This window comes from Cucurbita pepo, chromosome LG01, assembly GCF_002806865.2.
Source record: "Cucurbita pepo subsp. pepo cultivar mu-cu-16 chromosome LG01, ASM280686v2, whole genome shotgun sequence".
NCBI lineage: Eukaryota > Viridiplantae > Streptophyta > Magnoliopsida > Cucurbitales > Cucurbitaceae > Cucurbita > Cucurbita pepo.
This window is the reverse complement of record NC_036638.1, coordinates 10,932,305-10,957,242: the sequence shown is the minus strand read 5'-3', so window position 1 is coordinate 10,957,242 and position 24,938 is coordinate 10,932,305. Positions and strand designations below refer to the sequence as shown.

Sequence of the window (24,938 nt, the reverse complement as noted above, 5' to 3'; positions counted from 1 at the left end):
CCTTGACCAGGAGTGCCTTTGATGTACCTCAGAACTCGAAGAGCTGCCTCCCAATGTGGTTTTCTTGGTTCATGCATAAATTGGCTAAGCATACGAACTGAATAAGCTATGTCAGGCCTAGTGGTGATCAAATATATTAATCTGCCAATCAACCGTCTGTATTTACTTGGATCATTCAACTTCTCTCCTTCAGTTAAAGAAGGTTTCAGATTTTGCTCCATAGGAAATTTGTCTGGACGTGCTCCTGTAAGACCTGTGTCTTAAAGGATGTCTAGAGCATACTTCCTTTGAGACATAAAAATTCCTTTTCTAGACCGAGAAAATTCAATGCCTAGAAAATATTTCAAATTTCTTAAATTTTTTATAAGAAATATCTGGAGTAAACTAGTCTTGAGATATTGAATTTCTTTGAGATTTACAAACTATGAGTTTTAGGACATAAAACCCAACAACTTGTACGCAGGACGGCTGCATCGCGAGCAGAGACTGTGGCACGTGCATAGGGTAGATTCATATTTAAATTTTTAGTCTTAAGTTAGATTAGGTTGTTTTGCATTTCATAGTTTTAAATTATTTTGTATTTAAACACGGAAGACCATGGCTGTGTTTTCCAGAAAAGAAGTTGTTTTAAACGTTTTTTTGAAGTTTACGTTATCAATTATGTTCATGTAAGAGTTATATTTCCGCATTATAGATGAGCATGAGACGTTAGTAGCGAGTATGTAGAAATTTAGGTTCGTTACAATATTGGTAGTTGCATTCATTATTATTAAAGCAAAGATTCAATTTCTGAAATAATTAAGACTACTTTTCTATTGATTTTCTCATTTTATAGCTTACGTTATATTCAATTCAGTTCCACCCTGTTTCTTTCTAATTTATGGTACCAAAATAAACTCCATTTATCTCTATTTACTTACAAAATATATTTTTCAAAAGCCATCAGTGTTATGGACAAACTAAAGATGTAGTATAACCCTCAATCTCGAGAAACTTAAGAGACAACTCTCCAAAACATTCAAATGCTTAATATAAGAGTGATTGACTCCATTAGTAGAATCAGTCGAAGAAGACGTAATATATTTTTTATCACGGGAAACAAAATTCCAAACAATTTTCTCATGAAAACTACTAAAATAAAAGGAAAATAATTTATTTATTTCAAAAAAACATATATATATATATATATATATATATATATATATATATATATATATATATATATATTTATTTATTTATTTATTGTATCATATACATAACTACCTTTCATACATGAAATACAAGGGTATGTAGTCTAGAAGCTCATTTCTTCTTCATAAATTTCTGGGCATAATCAATGAGTTTGTCAAGTTCAGCCTCGCTAATAAGGCCATCTTTATCTGCATCAGCATATGTGATGCCATAGGAAGCTTTCTCAAATGGAATAATTGAGCCTAGAAAAGCAAAAGCTTTTGTTAGCTCCCTTAGGTTGAAAAAACCATCCTTGTCGCTATCATGATATTTAAAAATCTCCTTCATCTGCTCTCGACTAAATTGCATATTAGATGACTTTAGTTGAGTATTTGAACTAAGCTTGGGCCCGACATTCTTATTATCTCTAAGGATTTCCGATACCATGCCTTGATTGTTGACTTGAGTTGAAGCTTGAGCAATGCCACGGAAAGCTTTTAATTGAACATTATCACCATTTCTAGTATACTTCTTGATCATCTCACTTGCTTCGTACTTAGGAAGCTTGAAGTTTGGAGATAACATTGTTATACCAATGCTATATTTGTTTGTAAGGAAAGTTTGAAGATGAACAAACCTCAACCCCATATTTAGTGTTTTATACTACTCAATGGTTTGCCTTTGCAGCCTTATTCCTCTCAACATTGAATCAAGGAAAAATATTATTGTTAAAATATTTTAAAATATTGCTTTACACATGAAATTAAGAACGTGTTTCATATGAAAAAAGAATACAATATTTTTTTTCTCTAACTTGATTGTAGATTGTATTACCGTTAGATAAGATTTTAAATAGTGATTTCAAAAGGGTTATAACTTAATAATAATAAAAAAAAAAAAATAGAATAACAAATCACCTTAATTTACCATTTAGTCAAACTATAAGATTGATTATTTAGTTAAAAGAATATATTTTTTTCCTTTTCTAAGCACTTTATTCTCTTAAAAAAAAAAAAAAAAAAAAAAAAAAAAAAAAAAAAAAAAAAAAAAAAAAAAAAAAAAAAAAAAAAAAAAAAAAAAAAAAAAAAAANGAAATAAAATACTTAAAAATAATGTCTAAAATAGACGAATTATAGAAGTTTACTCACACAAATCTATATCCAAATCTATATCTTTAATAAAGTTTCGATAGACATCAAAGTTTTTTGGGTAATACATGTCCCACCCTATTCTTGGCAATTCTAAGATTTTGTTAAAAGTTATTAAACATCACATATTCTCTTATTTCAATGACCTGGTGCAATTTGTTTATTTATTTTTTTTTTTTAAGAGATAACACTCTCGCTATTTTAATGTAACGCCCTAGATTTTTTATAGTCTAAAGTCGCTACCGTATATATAACATGTTCACTTGTGCGGAAATAATCAATTAAAACTTTAAGATAAAACATTGTCATGAATTTACGTATTCAAAAATATCTTTAAAGAGCATAATAAATTTCTAAATAAAACAAATAAACATGATAAAAACACCATATTCTAACGTAAGTCTAAGAAAATAAATATACCTATCCTATGTATGTGTCATAGTATCGGCTTGTGATGTTGTCATCAGCCGTATAAGAGTTCCTTGCCTTTACCTGAAATAGAAGATGCAAATGGTTTGAGTATTTTAAGAAATACTCTATAACTGACCGGGTTTAGGGAAAGTAAATCCACGTAACTCATGATTAAGAACCTATCATTAAAAACATCATAGGGGTGGCCTCCAGTCAAGGCAAAATTGGATGTGTAGTACTTGCCTACAAATGACCCACATGTGTGAGTGTGGATCCCCAGGAGGTTCACACCCCCTAGACCCCTCATTGTCGAGCTAGCTTGCCGTAACGACGTCCAGAGGACAACAGATGTAACGACCCTAAATTTCTACTTACCTAGAGTCGTCGTCGTCATCATGGCGTAATCATTTCTATGCACAAATAGGCATTTAAACTCCTTAAAACATAAACTTCATCTTAAAACATTGACATGGATTTACCTAAAATAAAAGTAGCGTTTGAGTATTTGTTAAGAATGAGAAATAGAAATAGAATTGGGATCAAAAGTATGATCTTCATTCAAGTTTACCCCGTTTAAATAGGATACAAACTATCAAGTAATACCTAAAAATAGAAAAAAATATATATAACTAACTAAATCTTGTAAATAAATAAAATATACTGTTAATCAAATCTATACTAACAACTCCCTAAATATCTCAGATATATTCTAACTAATTATTAAAATATATCTCCAAAATATCCTCTTATACTCCCCCTCAAGTTGGAGGGTGTATGTCGATCACACCCAACTTGTCCTTCAAAAAGTCAAANTTTTATGCCAAGCTAGAGGCTGTTTAGTACGAGTAGAACGTCGGAGTGGAGCTGATGTATCAGGTGGGATAGGATTGGAATTAGTGGGCGAATCTAGAGAAGGTGGAAGAGATGACGAAGTAGTAGGNTTTTGAACTATATGACAATTTATTTCAATGTGTTTCGTACGTTCGTGAAAAACTGGATTGGCTGCTATATGTAATGCTGCTTGATTATCACAATATAATAATGTTGGTTCGGACAGTGGAACATTCAAGTCTTGAAGAATGTATCTTAACCAAGTTAACTCTAAACAAGTATTTGCCATAGCTCGATACTCGGCTTTTGCTGATGATCTGGACACATTGGTTTGTTTTTTTGACTTCCAAGAAATAATTGAGTTTCCAAGAAAAATGCAGAACCCAGAAATAGACCGTCTGGAAGTTCGACAACCACCCCAGTCTGAATCGCAATATGCTTGTAATCTCAAGTTATTTTCAGATGGTAGTAGAAGTCCTTGACCAGGAGTATCTTTGATGTATCTCAAAACTCAAAGAGCTGCCTCCCAATGTGGTTTTCTTGGTTCATGCATAAATTGACTAAGCATACGAACTGAATACACTATGTCAGGCCTAGTAACGGTTAAATATATTAATCTGCCAACCAACCGTCTGTATTTACTTGGATCATTCAACTTTTCTCCTTCTGTTGAAGAAAGTTTCAGATTTTGNGCGTGAATAATGCCTTTAGCGATATCTGCTTCAACGGAATGAGTTAATCAAGATATTATCATACTGTTGCACTCATTCCATAGTTCGGTTGAATTTGCATCTTGGGACGGTTCCTCAATTGTGCCATCAATGAAACCAATTTTCTTCTTGGCAATAAGAGCATGCATAACTGATTTACTCCAGGATTGGTAATTTGCTCCATTTAATTTGATTGGAACAAGTGAATATCCTGGNGAGAATATCCTGGTTGATCAGAGTGATGAATATAGTAAGGATGTGTTAAATCAACNTAATCAACACCTTCAACCTGAGTGTATCCCTTTGCTACAAATCGAGCTTTATAACGTTCAACATAACCATGAGAGTTGTATTTAATTTTGTACACCCAGCGACAACCAATAGCTTTATGACCAGNCCTCCAAAATTTTGATGCTGGATTTGGCTGATTCCGCCATAACGGAAATTTTGATATTTAAGAACACCAAGATCGGTGCTCTGATACCATGTTAAGAATGAGAAATAGAAATAGAATTGGGATCGNGAATGTAATAAGAGCTAGAAAAGCACATTGAGTAGGAGAAAAATGAGAGAATGAAAGGTAATGATGAAGGGGATACCTGGTGCCAGTGCTGGGACNTCATCAAATCTATACTAACAACTCCCTAAATATCTCATATATATTCTAGCTAATTATCACTGGAAAATATCCTCTTAANAGTATTTTAAGAAACACTCACTAGACCCCACTATTGGGGTTAGATGCAAACATACATAATCAAGAGTGGAACCATTCATACAAGTTTATATTCCTTAGGCGGCTATTCTAAACAGGATAATTGGATGTGTATATACTGTTGTACACACGGTTCACACATGCGAGTATGAATTTATCAAGTCGGTTAAGTCAATTCGCACACCTCCTTGGCCCCTTTCTTGTCGGGCGTACGACCCTGATCTTGTCTGCAGTACATAACGTATTTCACGTATTTCAAACACACACAAATTTGTCTGCGGTACATAACATATTTTACGTATCCATGCTATGGAAGTACACCCCAGATCCTTCGCACGTGTTGGCTCATGACACGATTTTCCTCAGAGAGGACCTAACATATAAGGATGACCTAGTGCAAATACTAGATAGGGAAGTCAAGCTGTTAAAGAATAAGGAGATAGCCCTTGTTAAGATCTTATGGAACAACTATTAAGGAGGAAGCCAAATGAAAAAGAGAGGAAGAGATGAGAATCTTATACCCAACTTGTTTCAGGACTAGATTAAAAGGAGGGAAGAATTTAAAACAGAAGAATTTGTAACACCTTATAACTCAAAAGGCTTCCAAATAAGGGTAGTTTATAGTTTTTATTGGTTGGTACTAAGTTTGGAAAACAAAGAAACAAGAAAAATTGGAAAAGAAAATGAGAAAATGGAATTTTCTAATTTTTATCAAACTTCTGGAATGTTTAACATTTTATTGAGTGAGATTTTTAAGATGCTAACTGGAAACCGTCAAGAACAGATGAAGAAATTTTGGAAAAATTATGGATTTTTTCAGAAAATAATATTTAAATAATAAAAAATGGCAATTTATCAAAATACCACCGACAAAATGGATAATTACGAAAATGCCACTCTAACTAGAATGAGATTATCCACAATGATCCTATGCACAAAATCATCAGAAACTCAAATCTCAGTCATTGGATGTCCTCCAAAATTGGATATGATCTAGAAAATTAAGAGGTCATAAAATCCAAGGGCTAAAATTCAAAACCAAGGTCGGTAAGGCCATGGTTGAAGCAGATAATTCCAAAGAATGATCTAGAAAACTCAAGAATAAAATTGTGGTGATTCTGGACGTTTCAATGGTGGTGGATCATTCATCTATAAATTATGGAGTAGGGGCAACTAATAGGAGTAGGAAACGAGTTCAATCGAGACCTCAATTGTGAGTTATGAGCGTTTAGATTTTCGGTATCGTGTTCTCGAATTAACCTCAAATTCAGAAGCTACAATCTATCTTTCCTTTTCAAACTTGTTCCTACATGTTCTACGGAAGATTACCCATAAGTTTGGTAAATGAAGGAAGCTTCGAAAACGGCCCTATCTTATTACCCCTACTCTGTCTGCCATTGAAGGAAGCTCAAAGGAGTTCTCGAAATCCAATCCGAGTTTACAAACATATACACCGTACAAGATCTATCCCAATTGATTTCTGCATGCATAAGTTTCATTTTTTAAGAAAGCTGTGAAGAGAGACAACCTAAGGAACATGTGTAATCAAAGAAATTCGATATCGAGTAACATTTGAGGATTAAACTCAAATTCTTGCTTACGACCCTTAATGTCCAAAATTAATGATTCCAATAGTTTGATTGGACTAAATTGAGTATGTTTAATGAAGCAGTCGAGGCCTAAAATGATCTAAGTCAAGCTGCGCCATAAAAGGAAAAAACGCGTTTTGGTTTGATTTGCAATCCAAGGAAAGAAACTCAAATTTGCCTCAACCACGTCCATATGTCTTTTGTCTTTTTAAGATCATCCGTCTAGTTGAAGTGAAGTATAAGGGAGACTTTGGTGAAGAAGGCTGGACTGATATCTCTTGCATCGTTGTAACCAATTACAATATCACTTGGGTTTGCCCCAGTAACAAAACAAATTTTCTCCCGGCTTCTATAAATTACGGTGTAGATCACAAGTAGATCACGAGTAGGTGAGATATTAATCCGAGACTCTTTCTTGACAATTTATCTTTAAGTTTCATGAAGGAATTAATGGGAGAAAGGCTCTGGAATGGGCTAATGGACTCTATTTTGAGATGGAGGAGCATTGCCACGCAGCGTCTTCTTCCCCTGTGGGAGGAAGATGACGATGATGTGGCTGGTTCAACTGAAATCGACCACGTCAGCTCAAAAATCGACCCTCCTTAGTTTTTCATCAAATTGAATTCCTTTCTAGTCGGTTCTAAAGAAATTCTCAATGATTCTAGAAATTAGACTTAAGCAGAAGCTTAGGAAGAAAATGAGTATCGAAAGTTCAAGAAACAGAGTCCCAAACACCAGACGAGAGGTAAGTAGCCACCTTGAACTTTTCTTAAGAAATACTCGTAGGAATCTGTTGTATTTTCATATGAAAAAAAAAAAAAAAAAAAAAAAAAAAAAAAAAAAAAAAAAAAAAAAAAAAAAAAAAAAAAANCAAATAACCTAATAAATGAACTGCGCGACTACAAAATTTTAATGTTGGACTTATTGCAGTATGATGAGGGCATATATAAAATTTTGTGGTCACTGGATAAGGATAAGTAGGTAAACCAAGAAATAAGGTAAAATGACCATAATATCCCTAAGGATCACTACCTACTGATTAAGACCATAATTACCTCTAAATATTGTGAAATTTTGTATGAATCCTTATCTTAAGGTAGTGAAGTTTGGAAGTCATTGCAAGAATTTTAATAGCCGAACTAAGACATGGGAAAAACATCCATAACGACCCGTATAACTAAATGAGGTACTCATGCCCACATGTATCCTCGATCGCTAATAAGATTCTACGCTCACATGATCAAGTTAGGCTATTCCTAGGGAGACCTTTAGAGTTCCAAGCCTAACCCAGAATGTTATGCATAAACCTACATTCATCAAAAATCCAAGAAAACACCTACGACTATGTGAATAGCATACTTAACATTTTGCTTGGATCATGCCCGAAGTAACCATTTGTCTCCCATTACGAGGTGTACCACGAGACCTCTATTCCTCTTTAGGTAAGATTCTTTGCAATATGTATCATGTGCAGGATGCTATGGTGGGCCTACCATTTCTCCCACCTAAATGAGATGTCCTACATCACGATTTGCTAGCAAGATGCAACAATTATGACCGCACCACTTATGCGCTCATTGGGGAGAAATAAAAAGTAAGGGTTACTTTAGAAAAGTTTTCAGGGCGAATATACGAGGCACGACATGATAACCTCTAAGTTTTAGTTCTTCAAAATGTACCAAAAAATCATATTCTAGCTCAAGGTCACGATTAAGAGCCTACAAGTAGGCTACTTAGTGAGTTTTACTCACAACATGTTTATCATTATTTTTTTCAAGGAACTAGGAGCCGGTCATAGATGGAAGCAAAACTTGGAGTGAGGGCCATTAATCATGTCCTTAATTTATTATATTTTGTGTTCTTACAGGAGAAGTTAGGGACATGGCACCTAAGAAGGGGACTGCTACAAGTCACGGGACATGGCACCTAAGAAGGGGACTGCTACAAGTCACCAAAGCCAGAGGCTGGCATTCAAAAATTCTACGGAAGGAGCATCCGATGTAAGAATGACCCAACCTCTTGCTCAGGTCCTTGAGACTAAGACATAATAGGGACCTACTCCAAGCCAAACTACTCCACAAGGGAGCCAAACTACTCCACAAGAGCAACCCACGTTAATGATAATGATGATGAAAGTATGAAGACTGATGCACATATATTACTTATCGTAATATAATGATAGAATTAGGATTGTGTCATAAAGACGTTCTAAAGATGAGAAACCATAGAGACCACATGCATTCTGTGTATACAAAAACATTGGGCTACTTCCCCTTTTACGATGATGAGTACGGACGCGTACATTACGATGATGATGGTGATCATGCCGCACATGACACTCAGGGGTCTGTTGACATCTAGAAGTCGCTACGGACAACTAGGTCGATTATGATGTGTCCAGGGGGGTGCAAACCGCCTGAGGATTCACTCTCGCACGTGTGGGTTGTGTGTAGGAAAGTACTAAACATTCAATTTAGTCCTGACTGCAGGCCACTCCTATGATGTTTTTAATGATAGATCCCTAGAGCATGGCTTGCATGTGTTTGCAATATCACGACCCCTATAATAGGGTCACTTACTGAGTATTCTTCGAAATACTCAGGCAGTGTGGTACATCATTTTCTGGTAAAGGCAAGGCGCACCTGTACGACTGACGACGTCATTGCAATCCGAGACCATGACAAATGCATAGGCAGTAGCATGTTTTTATTCTTGGACTTATGTTCGAATAGGTTGTCATGCATTTCATGTTTAAATTATTTTTTTTTTAATTTGTTTCTAAATTATGTTTTCTAACGTGTAAGACCATGATGATAGTGTTTTTTCAATGACTATATTATGTTTTACCATGGAGTTATGCATTGAAGATGATGTTTTAAGAGTTAAATTTTGCATAAGAGCTTAGGTCAAATGATTGTAGGGATTTTAGATTAGTAGAAATCTACGGTCATTACAAATTGATGAAATAGAGTATACTTCTTCTCACAAGGGTAACACTTTGGAAATTTGGGAAATTTTTTGGGTGACTTAAGCAAAGTTTTGAGGAATTTGTTAGCAATAGAAACAAAGTTACAAAAAATGTGCTAATTGAATCACAATAAAAATTCTTGCCAGAATGATGTCTTTCAACCAAGAACCAGGAAACGAGTAAGGTTAATTTAGAATACGTGAGAATGATGCCTTTCAATCAAGAACAACGAAACGAATAAGGTTAATTTAGAATACGTGAGAATGATGTCTTTCAATCAAGAACAACGAAACGAGTAAGGTTAATTTTGAAAGTAGCTTCCAAAGCACATTCCGCATAATTGAATAGACAAGTACGATCGAAAGAAACAAAAGCATAATCACCATTATGCAAGTATTTATGCTTACTCTCAACAGAAGTGTTGTGCTCAGGATATCCACAAACAATATTAATGCATACCCCTTTAGAATGAAACACATCACTACAACCCTAAATGGGCAGTATAACACGAGAAACATAAGAGACAATTCTCCAAAGCATTCAAATACTTAATATAAGGGTGATCGATTTGATCGTTCCAAGTACTAAAAGAAGAATTAGTAGAAGAAGAAACAATTTTTTATTATATTTTTTTATTTTATTATTATTGTTATTATTTTGTTATCGATTGAAACAAAATTACAAACACTTTTTTTTATGAAATTTGCTAAAATAAAAAGAAAATAAACACTTTTATTTTTTATTTTTATCACATATGACAATTACCATGCATGACATACAAGGGAATGTAGTCTAAAAGCTTATTTCCTCTTCATAAATTTCTCGGCATAATCAATGAGTTTGTCAAGTTCAGCCTCGCTGATAAGGCCATCTTTATTTGCATCAGCATATGACATGCCATAGGAAGCTTTCTCAAATGGAATAATGGAGCCTAGAAAAGCAAAAGCTTTTGTTAGCTCCCTTAAATTGAGAAAACCCGCTATCATGATATCTAAAGATCTCCTTCATCTGCTCTCGACTAAATTGCAACTTAGATGTCTTTGGATGAGCATTTGAACTAAGCTTGAGCCCAACATTCTTGTTATCTTTTAGAATTTTCGATATCTTGCCTTGATGGTTGACTTGAGTTGAATCTCGAGCAATACCACTGAAAGATTTTAGTTGAACATCATCACCATTTCTAGGATACTTCTTGATCATCTCACTTGCTTCATACTTAGCCATGGATGCTTGAAGCTTGGGGATAAACATTGTTATACCAATGTTATATTTGTTTGTGAGGAAAGTTTGAAGATGAACAAACCTCAACCCCATATTTACTCTTTTATACTAATCAAACTTAGTTTGCCTTCACAGCCTTATTCCTCTTTGAGGTGCAAACCAAAAAGATTATTCTTGTTGTTTAAAAATTAGAACACGTGCCCCAAATATTAATACTAAGAACTTTTTTATATATAAAACCGATGACCTATTTCATATGAGAAAGAAAATAAAGATTTTTCTTCTCGAACAAGATTGTATTATATTTGTTATAATTTAATAAAAAAATGTTAAAGTAACAAATCAACTTAATTTATAACGACATATATTTAGTTTAGTCAAAGTATAAGATTAATTATTTAACTAAAAGGAATACTTTTATTCTCTCCCAATACTTTATTTTTTAACTTTAATGCAAAAAACTTATGTCAAACGTTACTCAAGCATCACTCATGCTTTTTATAAAATAAAATAAAAATACTTTTAAAAAATAATGTCTAAGATGGATGGATTATAAAAGTTTCCTCAAACAAATCTAATATTATTATTAAGTTTACAATTTCATGAAAAATAAAAAATAAATTATAAGTGAACATATAGACACTAGACGAAGTAATTATTAATCTCATTTGAATAAAGTAAGGCCGGAATGAAAAAGTTAGTCGAGTGGAACAAAAATAAGAAAACAAATAATGTAACTTACAATAATTTATGAACACTTTAATTACTATAATACCTCGTTCATATTTTAAACTAAATAAATGCATTACTAGTTAATATTTAGATAAACTTTATTGCAAATGATAAGATCAACAGTAAATTTTAATATGTTTTATATTTTTATTTGTTATGTGCCCAATTGGATGTTTTTATTCAATATTTAATTCAATTCCTCAAAAAAAAAAAAAGGTAAAAACATATTATAAAACATACGGTGACCAAAAAGACGAAAGCAAAAATAAATAAAATAAAAGACGAAAATCCAATAAAATTTAAATTGAAATAAAGAGAACAACACTAAAATTAAATCCAACTATAAGAAGGTGATATTCAAAATAGAGGAAATGAGTTTGGGATATAATCGTACAATGAAATACAAAAGACTTCAAAATGTAAAAATGAACTGAAGCTCTGTAATGACCCCTTCTGTGACCGCACAACTCTTGAATGCTCCTCTACCTCGATCAGTAGCCTGCAAAAGCATGAAAAATAAAGGGGAAAGGAGTGAATATAAAAATACACTCGGTAAGCAACCTACTTGTAGGCTCTCATCACATCCATGACTAGGCAGGTGACCATGAGATTTTACTCTAGGCTCAATGTGTATTGCTCTTGTTGTGCACGATTTTTGGTAGCTAGCTTAACCTACGCAACAATATCTAGTATCCGAAGATGAGGCGCTACCTCCATAGACTCCGTACCTAGTAGGGACCAAAAGGTGAGTGCTAGCCTGATTGTCATCCATGGGACATTAGCTGACGAACCCAACCCACAAACCATGACGTTCGAGATTAGCTCCTTGGGCCAAACCAATCTCTTGGTGCATACAACTCTAAACTTCTAATCGCTCGCGATCTTGGGGTGCAAGGTCTACTAGAAACGACTAACCTAGGTCAACATGAAAACCGCACTAGTTGTAACGCCCTAATCTTAACTAAGCTCTCTCATGCATGCTTTACTAGGGAGATATTCCTATCGATCACCTAAGCAGGTGATCCACAATACCAAACTTCACCTTTGTCATATCTGGGAACTGAGGAGCTCTATTGGTTTCCTAGGGTAGCTATGTAGCTTAACGTGGACATCTAACTCCCGACTGCTTTGTTCATATCCTCAAGTCTTTCTTAGTTTGGAGCACTAGGATCTAGACCCTCTGAACGTCGCTCACGATCCTAAGATGCTCAGTGTCACAACCATACTACGAAGTGAATAGGTTGTGAGCCTCATGTTGAGTTAAGCCAAATGGCAACAAAAGAGGGGCTCATCCAGTCATGTGCGGAAAATATAGAAGAATCCATGATGCGACCGAGAAGGACGGTACATCATCCAACACACCATATAACGTATGCATTGAAGATAAAATGAGGCATAAGCAAGATAGGGACACCGGGTAGATATGAACGTCAAAGATAGACTTGTTGAAGGGTAAGTAGGCCCCCAAGTCTTAACCTCGAAAGTCGAGATTTTGAAGGAAATTTAGACATGCAGTTTTAAAGTCAAGTTTGTCCATGTGAAATATGAAAGCTCACGAAATTTGGTGTCAATCGAACACCAAAAGGACGCTCCATAACATCATATGTTCGTTCATCAAAATCATGTCTACACCCATTAGCTTAGAAATTGCTCACAATGTACTGTAGGGGGAGGCAGGGTGTCAGCTTTCCACCACTCCTAAGCCTTGTGGCCTAAGCGAGCTACTTTGTGACACATGCGTGTGTCACAATGAGAGCGATTGTTGCAAGACGAGTGTCTCAGGCAACTTCCTTTCAGATGGATCTTTCAAGGACAATACTGGACAGCACCAGTGTGTCAATATTGTGCCCTAGCCTAAGCGTCGGAGGTTGGACTACCCACTCGCAATTGGGTATAGTATCCGTAAATGACATGGCATGGGCATGAGAAGGTCAATGACTCGATAGAATATGGATGAATTGATGTTAGGGGTGTCTGAAGATTATGAACAACACGTGGTCCCATTCTCGATGGCATGACCGAGTGTGTTGTGATGACGATGACACCCTTTGACTGTGTATGGCATCAAGACATATAGGCTATGTTTATTGGGAACAAAGATGATGTTGTATGCAATGTTGCTTTGATTGACCTTGGCATCGAATAGAGACAAAGTTAGGCTGAATGAGTTGGCCTAGTGTAGAGGCAAGTTGGTTGTGTCGTAGATGATTGAACATGCACGCGTAAACGGTCTGTGTGGTCGAACAAGCTTAGATTCTGCAAGTGAGACTCGGGTTGGCGAAGACAAACCTCGCCCAACGTTCGACGAGGCCACAAAGACAAGAAAAATTTGAATATGGGGCTAGAGTTTTTCTCAAGACTTGTCGTGAGCGTGTCAAGATCACAACATTGCATGGTTGAAAAAATACAATTGTGATATGATAACTCTCCAAAAGTAGAGTTATATCAAGTACTTTTATAGTTAATTTTGCAATCATACTCACTATTTTCTCATTAATTTCTTCATTTATTCTAATTAATATACATAAAATATTCAATTGTGGTTTAATATGAAAAGAAATTCAATTTGCATAAATGGACCTTAATTGTATACTTCATGGAGTTATTTGGTAAAATTCCATAACATTTATAATGAACTTTGATGCTGTAGCAAATATGGAAACAACGTTGCTTGCAAGTCTGAAAATAAATTGCTTACCCTAATGCTGAAGCAATCCGGAAAGCAAACTTTTCAGGGACGACATGGAAATTTTAATCCACATCAGCAGTCCACGTGGATCATTGGCTACCAAATTAAAAACATCCTAGGTGGACGATTTTATTCTTTCTCACCCGTGAATGAGAAGAAACAAGAATTATAAATGGAAAAGGATACCTAAAATAGGGGGGAGCCACACTATGGGAGAAAAATATGATTAGACAGCTGCTCTGAACTGCTATGAAATAAACTACTATGAAAGATTGTGAAACTAGAAAAGAAGAAGAAAATCCTAATCAAGAAAGATTGTGAAACCAGAGAAAAGAAGAAAATTCTAATCCAGCAGATGTTGACAACAGAAGGAAAAGGAGACCAACAAGGATTGATTAAGGCAAAGAGGTGGACATGAGAGCTCAAGGAAGGGAACTTCCATGAACGAACGACAACAAACCGGGATAACTCTCTATTTCCTTATTCTCTTTTATCATTCCATCAATTTTACATGATTGAGATGCAAATTCCTTTGTTTAATTCAGTTTGTATGGAGAGCTAAACCTTATAGGGGAGACGAGAGATTTTTATATAGTTTAAGTATGTTGAGAGTATGATTTTAGTTTATTAAAGAGTTGTTGTTAATGATTTACATGTGTGTTTAATTAGCTACTTTACATACATTTCTCCTTAATACTCTAGTTCCATAGCAACAAGACTTGAAGTGTAATAGAAGGGTTATGAATAATTCTTCTCCTAGAGCCTTGTTAATAGAAATGACAACGATTATGGAAATAATCACCATTCACGACCCTCTGAAGTGGGCTTGGGAATCTATTAGAAGGAGCTAAAATCTACCACCAAACTCAACAACTTATCTATTTAATCTCTCTTAGCCGAACCTTCCTCATTATAGTTGATTTTGTCATCATTTTCTATTTTCCGACAGCGGTGACATTCTGCTTTAGTTTTGTTTAAGTAGTCAAAATCACCAACACCCATTTGAATGTTACCCAAAAAATTACTTAATTTTCAATAATTAAATTCACCAAAAAGATAGGTTCTATGTGGAATCGATAATTTACTTATTACTTGCTACATGTGATAATGTATACTTGCACTTATTCTTGTGAGTTTTACATCATTTTAATATATACATCCACAAGCGATCATGATACTCAGCCTACTAGGTCATTTTGACTTGGGACATCATCTAGCCAACCTAACTCTAACACTCTAATTCTGTGAAGATAAACATGCTCTCTATGAAGAATACAAACTAAAACACTTAGAGCTAACACATACTATATAATGGACATATACAAGCAAACAAGTTCAATGGGGAGATAACAATAGCCCATCTTTCTTTCTAACACAGCGGGAAGCATATACAATAGCATTCAACACAAATTTCATCATGGGTGCATTTTTTGTAATTTCTTATATGATACATATCACACTCATCCATATTGCTCAACTCTCGTATTCTAGTCAAGGGTATTGTCTTTCTAGCCTTACATAATATATAAAATAACACGCTTCTCGAAAATCTCAACATAGGGGAATAACTATAATTTCATCATGACAAACGTACAATACATACTCATCCAAAAAAAAAAAAATCCTTACGAAGTTCTTAACATGCATTTTCTAACCACCTAAGCTAAGAAATGCGCACATGCTAGCATGTCCTAGTGATTCCTACAAGTATTACTTCATAGAATCTGTGTGGTTACTTACTTGGATGACTCGTGCCTTACTAAGCTAGCTTTTCCGCGTGTTAGGATCTCCAAAATTCTTGAAATACTTTATGTAATCACCTAAATTACACAAAAATAACATTAGTATTAAAATAAAGGCAAAAAACTATTGACCAAAGGCCAAACGGTGTGAAAAGGTACTCGCACACGACAGTCATGCATTAAGAAGACGAAATACGGGCACTTGACCATTCAGACTTGTTCATTGGACAACACATATCGGGTTGGTTGGGTCAAAAAGGTGTTTTAGGATGAGAATTTATTTCATGTATGTTAAAAAAAAAAGTTATTGTTCAAAGATAAGATTATATATTGCATGCTGATTTTATATTTTCTGCATAGTTGGTAAGAAAATATGTATGACTAGAATACGAGTTAGGCAATACGGATGAGTAAGGTACGTAAGATATAAGAAATTACCAAAATTACCTTATAATAAGATTTAAAATAAATGTTGGTATAAATGTTCTACGTTGTATTATAAAGGAGGATAAGTTATGGTGACCTGTGTTCGGAGCGAATGATGAATGTGATCTCCCCATTGAGATTGTTTGTTTGAATGAATGCTTTAGTTTATCATTTTAGTTATTTAGGTGAGTCATAGGATATCTCCCTAATATACTCACACGAACGAGTAGATCATGTAAACCATACTCTATGTGATCGATAGAATAATCTCACGAGTAAAGCATGCACAAGAGAACCAAGTTAAGACTAGGGAAAATGAGCTAGAGAGTTCCAAGTCGATTCAATACTTTTCCCATACACCGAGCACCCTAAGATCATGAGATTAGAGGATTAGATATGCGTGCACCCAGAGTGTGGAGTAGCCGAGGGGTTAGTCCTAAATGTCCTGAAAACCATAATTGAGAGTTATATTGCCTAAACACCCCTAAAAACCTAGTAAACCTCCACGGCGTTCATGGACGACTAAGGTAGCGCACCAAGTTGTTAAGTAGTGTGAATTGTGTCATTTGTCTCTTCGTTTTCCTTTTCACTCAGAGATAAGTGTAGTGCATGACTCAACCTTGTGGAAATGGGCAGGGTTTCCTGAACAGGGTCACTGTGTTCTAATCTGTTACTAAGACGGGGTGTGAGACAACATAGATTAACCTTAGTAGCTTGTTAGCACACGAGGTTCACATCCCCCAAACTTTGGCAACTTTATGGTCCTGTGGGAGGGCTTGCCAACCGTCCATGGATGATGTTCACATTTAACTCACACCATACTGCTCCCTTTTATAAGGTAGTGCCTCAACTCAAGTCATCAGTCATTCACTACATAAGCAAACTAACCTAACTAAGTCAAAGAACAGAAAAGTAATTCACTCTAAAGATGGAACTTGTCACTAGACATATTTATGATACTAGAAAAAGATGAACCACCTTCTCCAAACCCATAATCGGTCTGAGAGAAACTAGAGTACTGCAAAGAACTTTGAAAAACTCTATTTGCTCATATAGCAGTAAGTTAAGGATACTTAATAGGTTAAGGATACAATGAGAACTTATAAGTAGGTTGCTTACTTAGTATTTTTATAGTCACCCTTTTCTCGTTTTCTTTTTAAGGTGCTGGTCGAGATAATGAGGTGCTCGGGAGTTGCACTGTCACGGAGGAGTGGATCATGCTAAGTAAGCAACCTACTTATAAGTTCTTTGAAATCGAAGTGGATCTATAAGTATCCTTAACCTACTTATAAGTTAAGTCGAAGTGGATCTTTTTAATAAGGAGTGGATCATGTTAATGAGGTGCTGTCCTTTGAAATCGAAGTCAACTTATGTGAGCCCATGACATCAGTTTCAAGTTTGAACTCTATAAAATTATTTTTCAAATTTATATGTCCAGGGTTAAAAGTCTTGAAATGTTATATATCTCTAATTATATTTTTATTAAAAATTTTATTTTCCATGGTACTTATAAAAAAAAAAAAAATTGTAAACAAAGACGGCTCTTTGTATTTACTTCTCTCTATATTTAATTTGTGGTTTTTAATTCTTAAATCTTCTTTTTTATTTTTTTATTTGTATTTACTCTATTGCCTTCTAATTTTGTTCATATTCCAAATTTAGAGTGGATCCATGTTTCCAAATCTTTCCTTTATCTCAGTGTTTTAGTTAACAAATTTTCTTGGTCATTCTATTTTTAATCTATTCATTCCGCTACTAATATAAATTTAATATAATATTACTGATATGATGTGATTTACTAGAATTAGTATAAATGATTAACATTTAGTTTCTAACTCAGAGCTACAATTTAATGAATATCTAATTTCTAAAAGAAAATTGGATAAAAGAAAATGAAGATTTAATATATACCTGATCAAATCTATCTTCAAGTAAATCTCTTGGGTGAAGGTTATCCTCATTTTTTTTTTCTCAAGTAAAATGGACCATTGTTGTTTTTTTCTGTTAGCTATGATGGGTTGAGGAGAGATAATTGTGAGAAAAGATGAGAGGTTAGTGGAGAGGAGTGAGGAAATGTTGTTTTATTATTATTATTATTATTATTTAACTATCTTCTTTATAATTATTTTTATTTCTTTATTTCTTTATTTATTTCATTATTTATGATTTTTTTTTTCTATTACATTATATACCTTTAAATTATATACCTCTAAATGAAACTTTCGTCCCAGAAAGTGTTGTAATCTTGGAATAATTGGGGTCCTTATTCTAAGGGTTCTTTGTTAAGTCTTGAAATAAACTAAAGAAAAATTCTTAACAAGTATACCCTAATGCATATGAGTCATAAACATTTATTTGCATGCATAAAACTTTCTCAGGCCTATCACTGGGTATTCATAAAATCTTTGATTTCTTATAACGAGTCTGGGCGGATAGTTATGTATTTTAAATCTTAATTCATACTCCAGAATTTTTATGGTTCCCTAAAATCTTTCATACTTACCTTTAATATCATAAATAAGTCTCATGTAATTTTTTTATAGTATTTTGAGTCTTCTACGATCTTGAAAACGTCAAAAAAATTTCATAAGGGTCTTCTTTTGGTCATTTACCACCCCAAATCTTGGTTTAATTCTTCAACATGTTCCAATGGCCTTGTAACTTTGTGTAATCCCATTACACCATGACATGAGGCTCCTCATCAAATTCATGTCATTTAGATGTCACTTTGGTCATAAACTAGTGGTACATAATTATAGGGGCATTTTAGTCATTTTACACCTATACTTGGTTTAGCCTGTTATCATAACCTAATGGTCACCAAATTTCATACATAACATTATCATGCCATATTGAGCCTTCTTCTAAAATTTCATGGGAAACATAATTCATCTAAGGTTTGTGGCTGAGATACTTCATTGAAATGAATGTTTCATGTGTACACTAGGGTTGGCAAGCATATTCAATCTGAATAGTTCCTCACCTTTTTTTTTTTTTCTTTCACTATGATTCCATCTACTGGACCAATAGTTTTACTAGTGTTTTACATTGTGCTCCAAATCAGATTCTCTAAACTTAGCTAAAGGTTCGCTAATTGAACTATTTGTCCATACATCCTCAAAATCTCATTTTAAAATTTGGATCTTGGACTCCACAATAAAATTATTGATAGAACTCCAAAATGACTCTTTTGATCCAATTTTTTTTCTCTCTCCTTATCATTAAAGAAAGACTAAGAAAAATTTCAGGATAAAAACATTCTCGAGAATTTCTCTTAAGATTCGAACTCATAGCTGATGATAGAACTAGAATATATATTTTCTGTTTCCTACTCATAAGCGCTCATATCTTTGCTACTCGATCAATCTCTAATTCTAGTCTTCCTCCCCAACCAGATATTATGGTGCCGGTATAGACCGAAATTTCGTTATAGTCCAATTCTTACCGGTAATAGATACCGGAGCTTTGCAATATTTGACTGATCGCAATTCTGTATAGTCCATTTATTAAAGAAGTTTCCAAGGAATTCATTAGATGAATGTTTCCAATTAAAATTGTTGGTTCTCTATCTTTTAATAAAAAAGAAAAAAAAGAATTGTTTTCCTTTCCTCATTATTGTTTGTATTTGTATTGTTTGTAAGTGTCCACTTGATTTGGTTTATCATTAATGTCTCAACTTTGTAGATGGATTCCATATACAAATTTGCCTATTTTCCCATACAAAATCAATAAATTTGTAATATTTCTTCTCTTACGACTACCTACCCCAATTCTAGTAAATTTTTGGAGTCAAAATCATGACATGAAACTGGTTAAAAACTTCACCCTAACCCAATGCAAAATTGAATGCACTAGTAAATCNCTCAAAACTAATGTTCCTATTACCATAACGGAAAGGCATCACAACCCTTTCAACGCCTTTGTAATATAAAAAATGGGCTTAACAAAATTCTCTTCTAAAACTTGGTATTTTATAAGCATGGTGGATATTCTCAGTGATGCTGTTAATATAACACATGCGGAAGCAATTTGGATCTTAGTCACTCTAAGTACATCAATTATAGTAAATTAGCTGGTATGTTCAAAAGCATTAAAACTCAATGAGTTTGAATACTAACCTTTTGTCGCTCAATTTTTTTTTTCTCACGAACCGGTATCGAACCACCACTAGTGTCTTCTCCACTATTCTCCGCCCTTAGAACGAGATTGTGGAATCCGGTGAGTGACTAAATTTGGGAGGGATTTAGTATATATGAAGAGAGAGTTTGTGAGAGGTTTTTCTCAAGGTTTTTCTCAAGGTTTTTCCCAAGGAAGACCTTCCATCTACCATGATCACTCCATTTATAGAGGCATGTTTGCATGTTCATGCAAATTTGAGATCNTTCACTCTAACCCAATGCAAATCTAATGCACTAGTAAATCACATGGATCTACGAACAACTTATTTGATTTGTGGTCAAGCTAGAGTTTGAGAATTTGGTAACTTTCATTGGAAACATTGTCAAATAGGCTTTTCTCTTGGTATACCTTATCTAGTATAGCTCAAAACTAATGTTCCTATTACCATAACGGAAAGGCATCACAACCCTTTCAACGCCTTTGTAATATAAAAAATGGGCTTAACAAAATTCTCTTCTAAAACTTGGTATTTTATAAGCATGGTGGATATTCTCAGTGATGCTGTTAATATAACACATGCGGAAGCAATTTGGATCTTAGTCACTCTAAGTACATCAATTATAGTAAATTAGCTGGTATGTTCAAAAGCATTAAAACTCAATGAGTTTGAATACTAACCTTTTGTCGCTCAATTTTTTTTTTCTCACGAACCGGTATCGAACCACCACTAGTGTCTTCTCCACTATTCTCCGCCCTTAGAACGAGATTGTGGAATCCGGTGAGTGACTAAATTTGGGAGGGATTTAGTATATATGAAGAGAGAGTTTGTGAGAGGTTTTTCTCAAGGTTTTTCTCAAGGTTTTTCCCAAGGAAGACCTTCCATCTACCATGATCACTCCATTTATAGAGGCATGTTTGCATGTTCATGCAAATTTGAGATCACCAAATTTTGACACTCAAAATTCCACTCAAATGTTTGGGATTATGTGGCAAGCATGCATGTTTGAGTTAACGAAATTTTGACACTCAAAATTTCACTCAAATTGGTGAGGTTTATTTGGCAAACATGCAAGTTTGGTTAAACCAAATTTTGACACCTCCCATTTCCACTCACTCAAACATGAATTCTTCCATTAGATGAAGTCAACATTTTACTTTCTTCATTTTAATTCAAGAATTAATTTGAATAATTAATTTCAAATTAAGGTAATATTAAATGATTAATTAAACTATTTAATTAACATATAATATTAATTCAAATGCCAATCCCAATCAATTCCGACACATATTTGAATAAAATATTTAAATCTTATTTAAATATCTCAAATTCTCTCTTTTTTGTTTAATTTGTAAATAAAACAAAAAATGCGGTTAAATATATCTTATATATGTATCACATATTCCCTAATTCAAATTCGAACACTTCGAACTCACATGTCACACGTTCTATGGTTTAGTCCGATATGAACTAACAGAGGGACCTAATGGACCTATAGATCATGGGCTCCAACGATCCAAGATTAATTGGTTAAACTTATTAACCTTGTTAACCAACATGCGTTAACTACTAGGACACTTCACTATAGCCTAGTAGTTGCACTCCCTTACTATAGATATATTTCTGTCAATTTGATATAACCATGATTAGTAAGTCGATCATTCACAAGTTGTTTGTAACTAGTGTTGGGTCAATTTAACGTTTTACCCCTGAAGTTACTTCTTGTTCCTTATGTCTCACTGATCCTCTAATGAACAATTGGTTTGTGGTCCAATCAGTAAACCGAATCCCTCTCAAGCCAATGAGAGGGTGGGGGCCCCTTGTTCAAGACCTGGAGTCAGTGCTTAAGGGAACTACCTTTCTTCTATCCCTAAAAGTGGGTAGGAGTGAATTCCGTCTTGCACCCCACGTCCCCAGCCATTCACCCAGTCTTACCCCTGAAATGGGAGGCCTGTTGAGTCGGCGAACTAGAGCCACTCTCACCCATGCAAATCTAAGGATAATTCCGAATAAACAGGAGTTCATGGTTAGCTCAGGATTAAAACCGAGTTACCTAGGTTATCGAATGAAAAGAAAATCAGTCTCAACAGTAAACGACATTATAAAGTGAGAGTGGTTTTCTTCATGGTCCGATCTTATGCAATACTCATTGCATAGGACGCCCCCACTCACATGTCTCCACATGTACAATTTAGTGATCACATTGTTTATATCATATACAAAAGTGGGTCGTATCTATAGTGTACCCAGAATAAAGTACTCAGCCTTATCCTTATACTATAGATCATTTTAACTATATACTTGAACTTGATCCGTCTCTACATATAGTTCAAGTAATCATACTATAGCCAGAGTGTTCTTAGTTTATTGGATTTAGATTAATGATCGTAAAGTTCACTTTGTTCAATAACAATCTTTACTGAATAAACAACAATAATAACTTTATTGAAAATAGAATATATTTTTGTTTACAAACTATGAGTTTTAGGACATAAAACCCAACACTCAGATGCCATAAAACTTGGGATACTTGAAAATCAAACTTAAAATGACAGTCTTGAAACTTTAACTATGGTAATACCTTTTAACCAGGTTGACATTGCTAGGAAAAATTGATCGGTAATTTTCTACAACAATTTGTTTATGCCGAGCTTCCTGAGTGCATTCGTGTACCCTAAGGAGGATTACCACAAAACTTCTTGTTGATTTAAAGACAATGTCCCACTCTAATCCTCGTGTATCCCCCACCCAAGTTCATCATAAATCATGGTTTCTTAAATTTAAGGTATCTTGACAATCTCATACCGTAGTCCCTCTCCATATACCTCTAAAATTTTGACCATGATAGTAATACCTCATCCAAACTATTGCTCGATACTTTTAAATCACCTCACAACTTCCATAATTGCAATTGTATTATCATTCTTTTTCTTTTTATTCCCACCAATCTAATTAATCCATTTCCACATTTATTTACTACTTAATTCAATAAACATAAATACATAAATCCTTTTTCTTCNGCAGGAAATTTTTCTACATCTCACTACTTCCAAACCTCAGCTTCCATTAAAGGCCACTTATGTCATTTACCAATCAATTTAAGTATACACGTTTTAAACTTTTATGGTCTTAACTCAATTTTTTTTTCTTACTAATACTTTAATTTCATCTCTACATACTTCAAAGTTATAAAATTTTCTTTCAAACACTACCTCCCTTAATATCTATAGCATACTATAAGATATTGTCGTTTATCAAGCTTCCTAGGTCATTTTTATTTCATTTTAAATTATTTACACGTCAGTATACGTTCATGCATTGCATATCTATGGTCATCACACTAAGTAATTTATCTATGTTCGAGATGTCTAACCGAAGCATATGACATTCCTTAGCAAAATTATTTTCACGCATACATTAACATTTAGTAGCTTACTAAAACTATAGCTACCGAGTCACAATACAAACCTCAGTAAATCTAAACATCATCATTACAACAATTTACATTCACATTCCATGCAAGGTAAAACATAACATATTCTACATTATAATAAATATTGAATTAAACTAACAATAACACAGTCAATTAAGATACCGTCATTGGTGTAAAAATTCAATTGAGTTATATTTTAAATGACCAAGCAATAACAACATACGCAATCAACAACATTTTATTTTCTTATCTTATGTAAGTCATACCTGACGGAGACAGGGCATCGACGGTGGGACCATGGAACATGTCAAGCCTACATCGTAGGCTAGTCTACAAGATCTGTAACCTAGAGCTCTGATACCAACTATAACGACCTGAAATTTTCTACTTAACTTAAGATCGCTACAGTATACATATCCTAAACATTGAATGCGGAAGACTTCGTTTAAATTCCATAAAACATATCCTTAATCTTAAAACATAGCCATGGACTTACGTATTTCAAAAACATCTTTAAAACGACACAACAAAAGACTAAATAAAATAAATAAGCGTTTAAGTTAAAAACATCCTATTCTAGCCTAAGTCTAAGAAAATAAATACCACTATCCTATGAATGTGTCATGGTCTAGTGTTGCGATGCCGTTGTCAGCCATACAGGAATGACTTGCCTTAACCTGAAAAATGTAGTAGCACATGACTTGAGTATTTAAAGAAATCCTTAATCTTAATCATATCCTTGAACACATTGTACCATAATTATTGTCATACGATTCACATATTATAACATAACATAAACATAATATAAGCATACCGATTCACAGATAATTCACACATATCAGTATATATGACACGTGCAGAACCACAGACACGTGTCAACATCAAATATAATCATGCCGATAGTAAGGTCACTTACTTGGTTAACTTAAGTTGTTGTCACGAATATATCCTTAATGAAAATTCGATTATGTTCTTTGAAATCCACGTCAACCTATGTGAGCCCATGACATCAGTTTCAAGTTTGAACTCTATACAA

The 24,938-nt window shown here is 34.1% G+C and overlaps 1 protein-coding gene across 1 annotated transcript; it reads right to left on the bottom strand.

Annotated features, from left to right (window-relative positions):
- Window positions 1-1,302: 1,302 nt before the first annotated feature.
- LOC111777838 (calmodulin-like) lies at window positions 1,303-1,755 on the bottom strand. Its single transcript, XM_023657563.1, has one exon. It carries the CDS (start codon window positions 1,753-1,755, stop codon window positions 1,303-1,305), a length of 453 nt encoding a protein of 150 aa, XP_023513331.1.
- Between the last annotated feature and the right edge of the window lie 23,183 nt (window positions 1,756-24,938).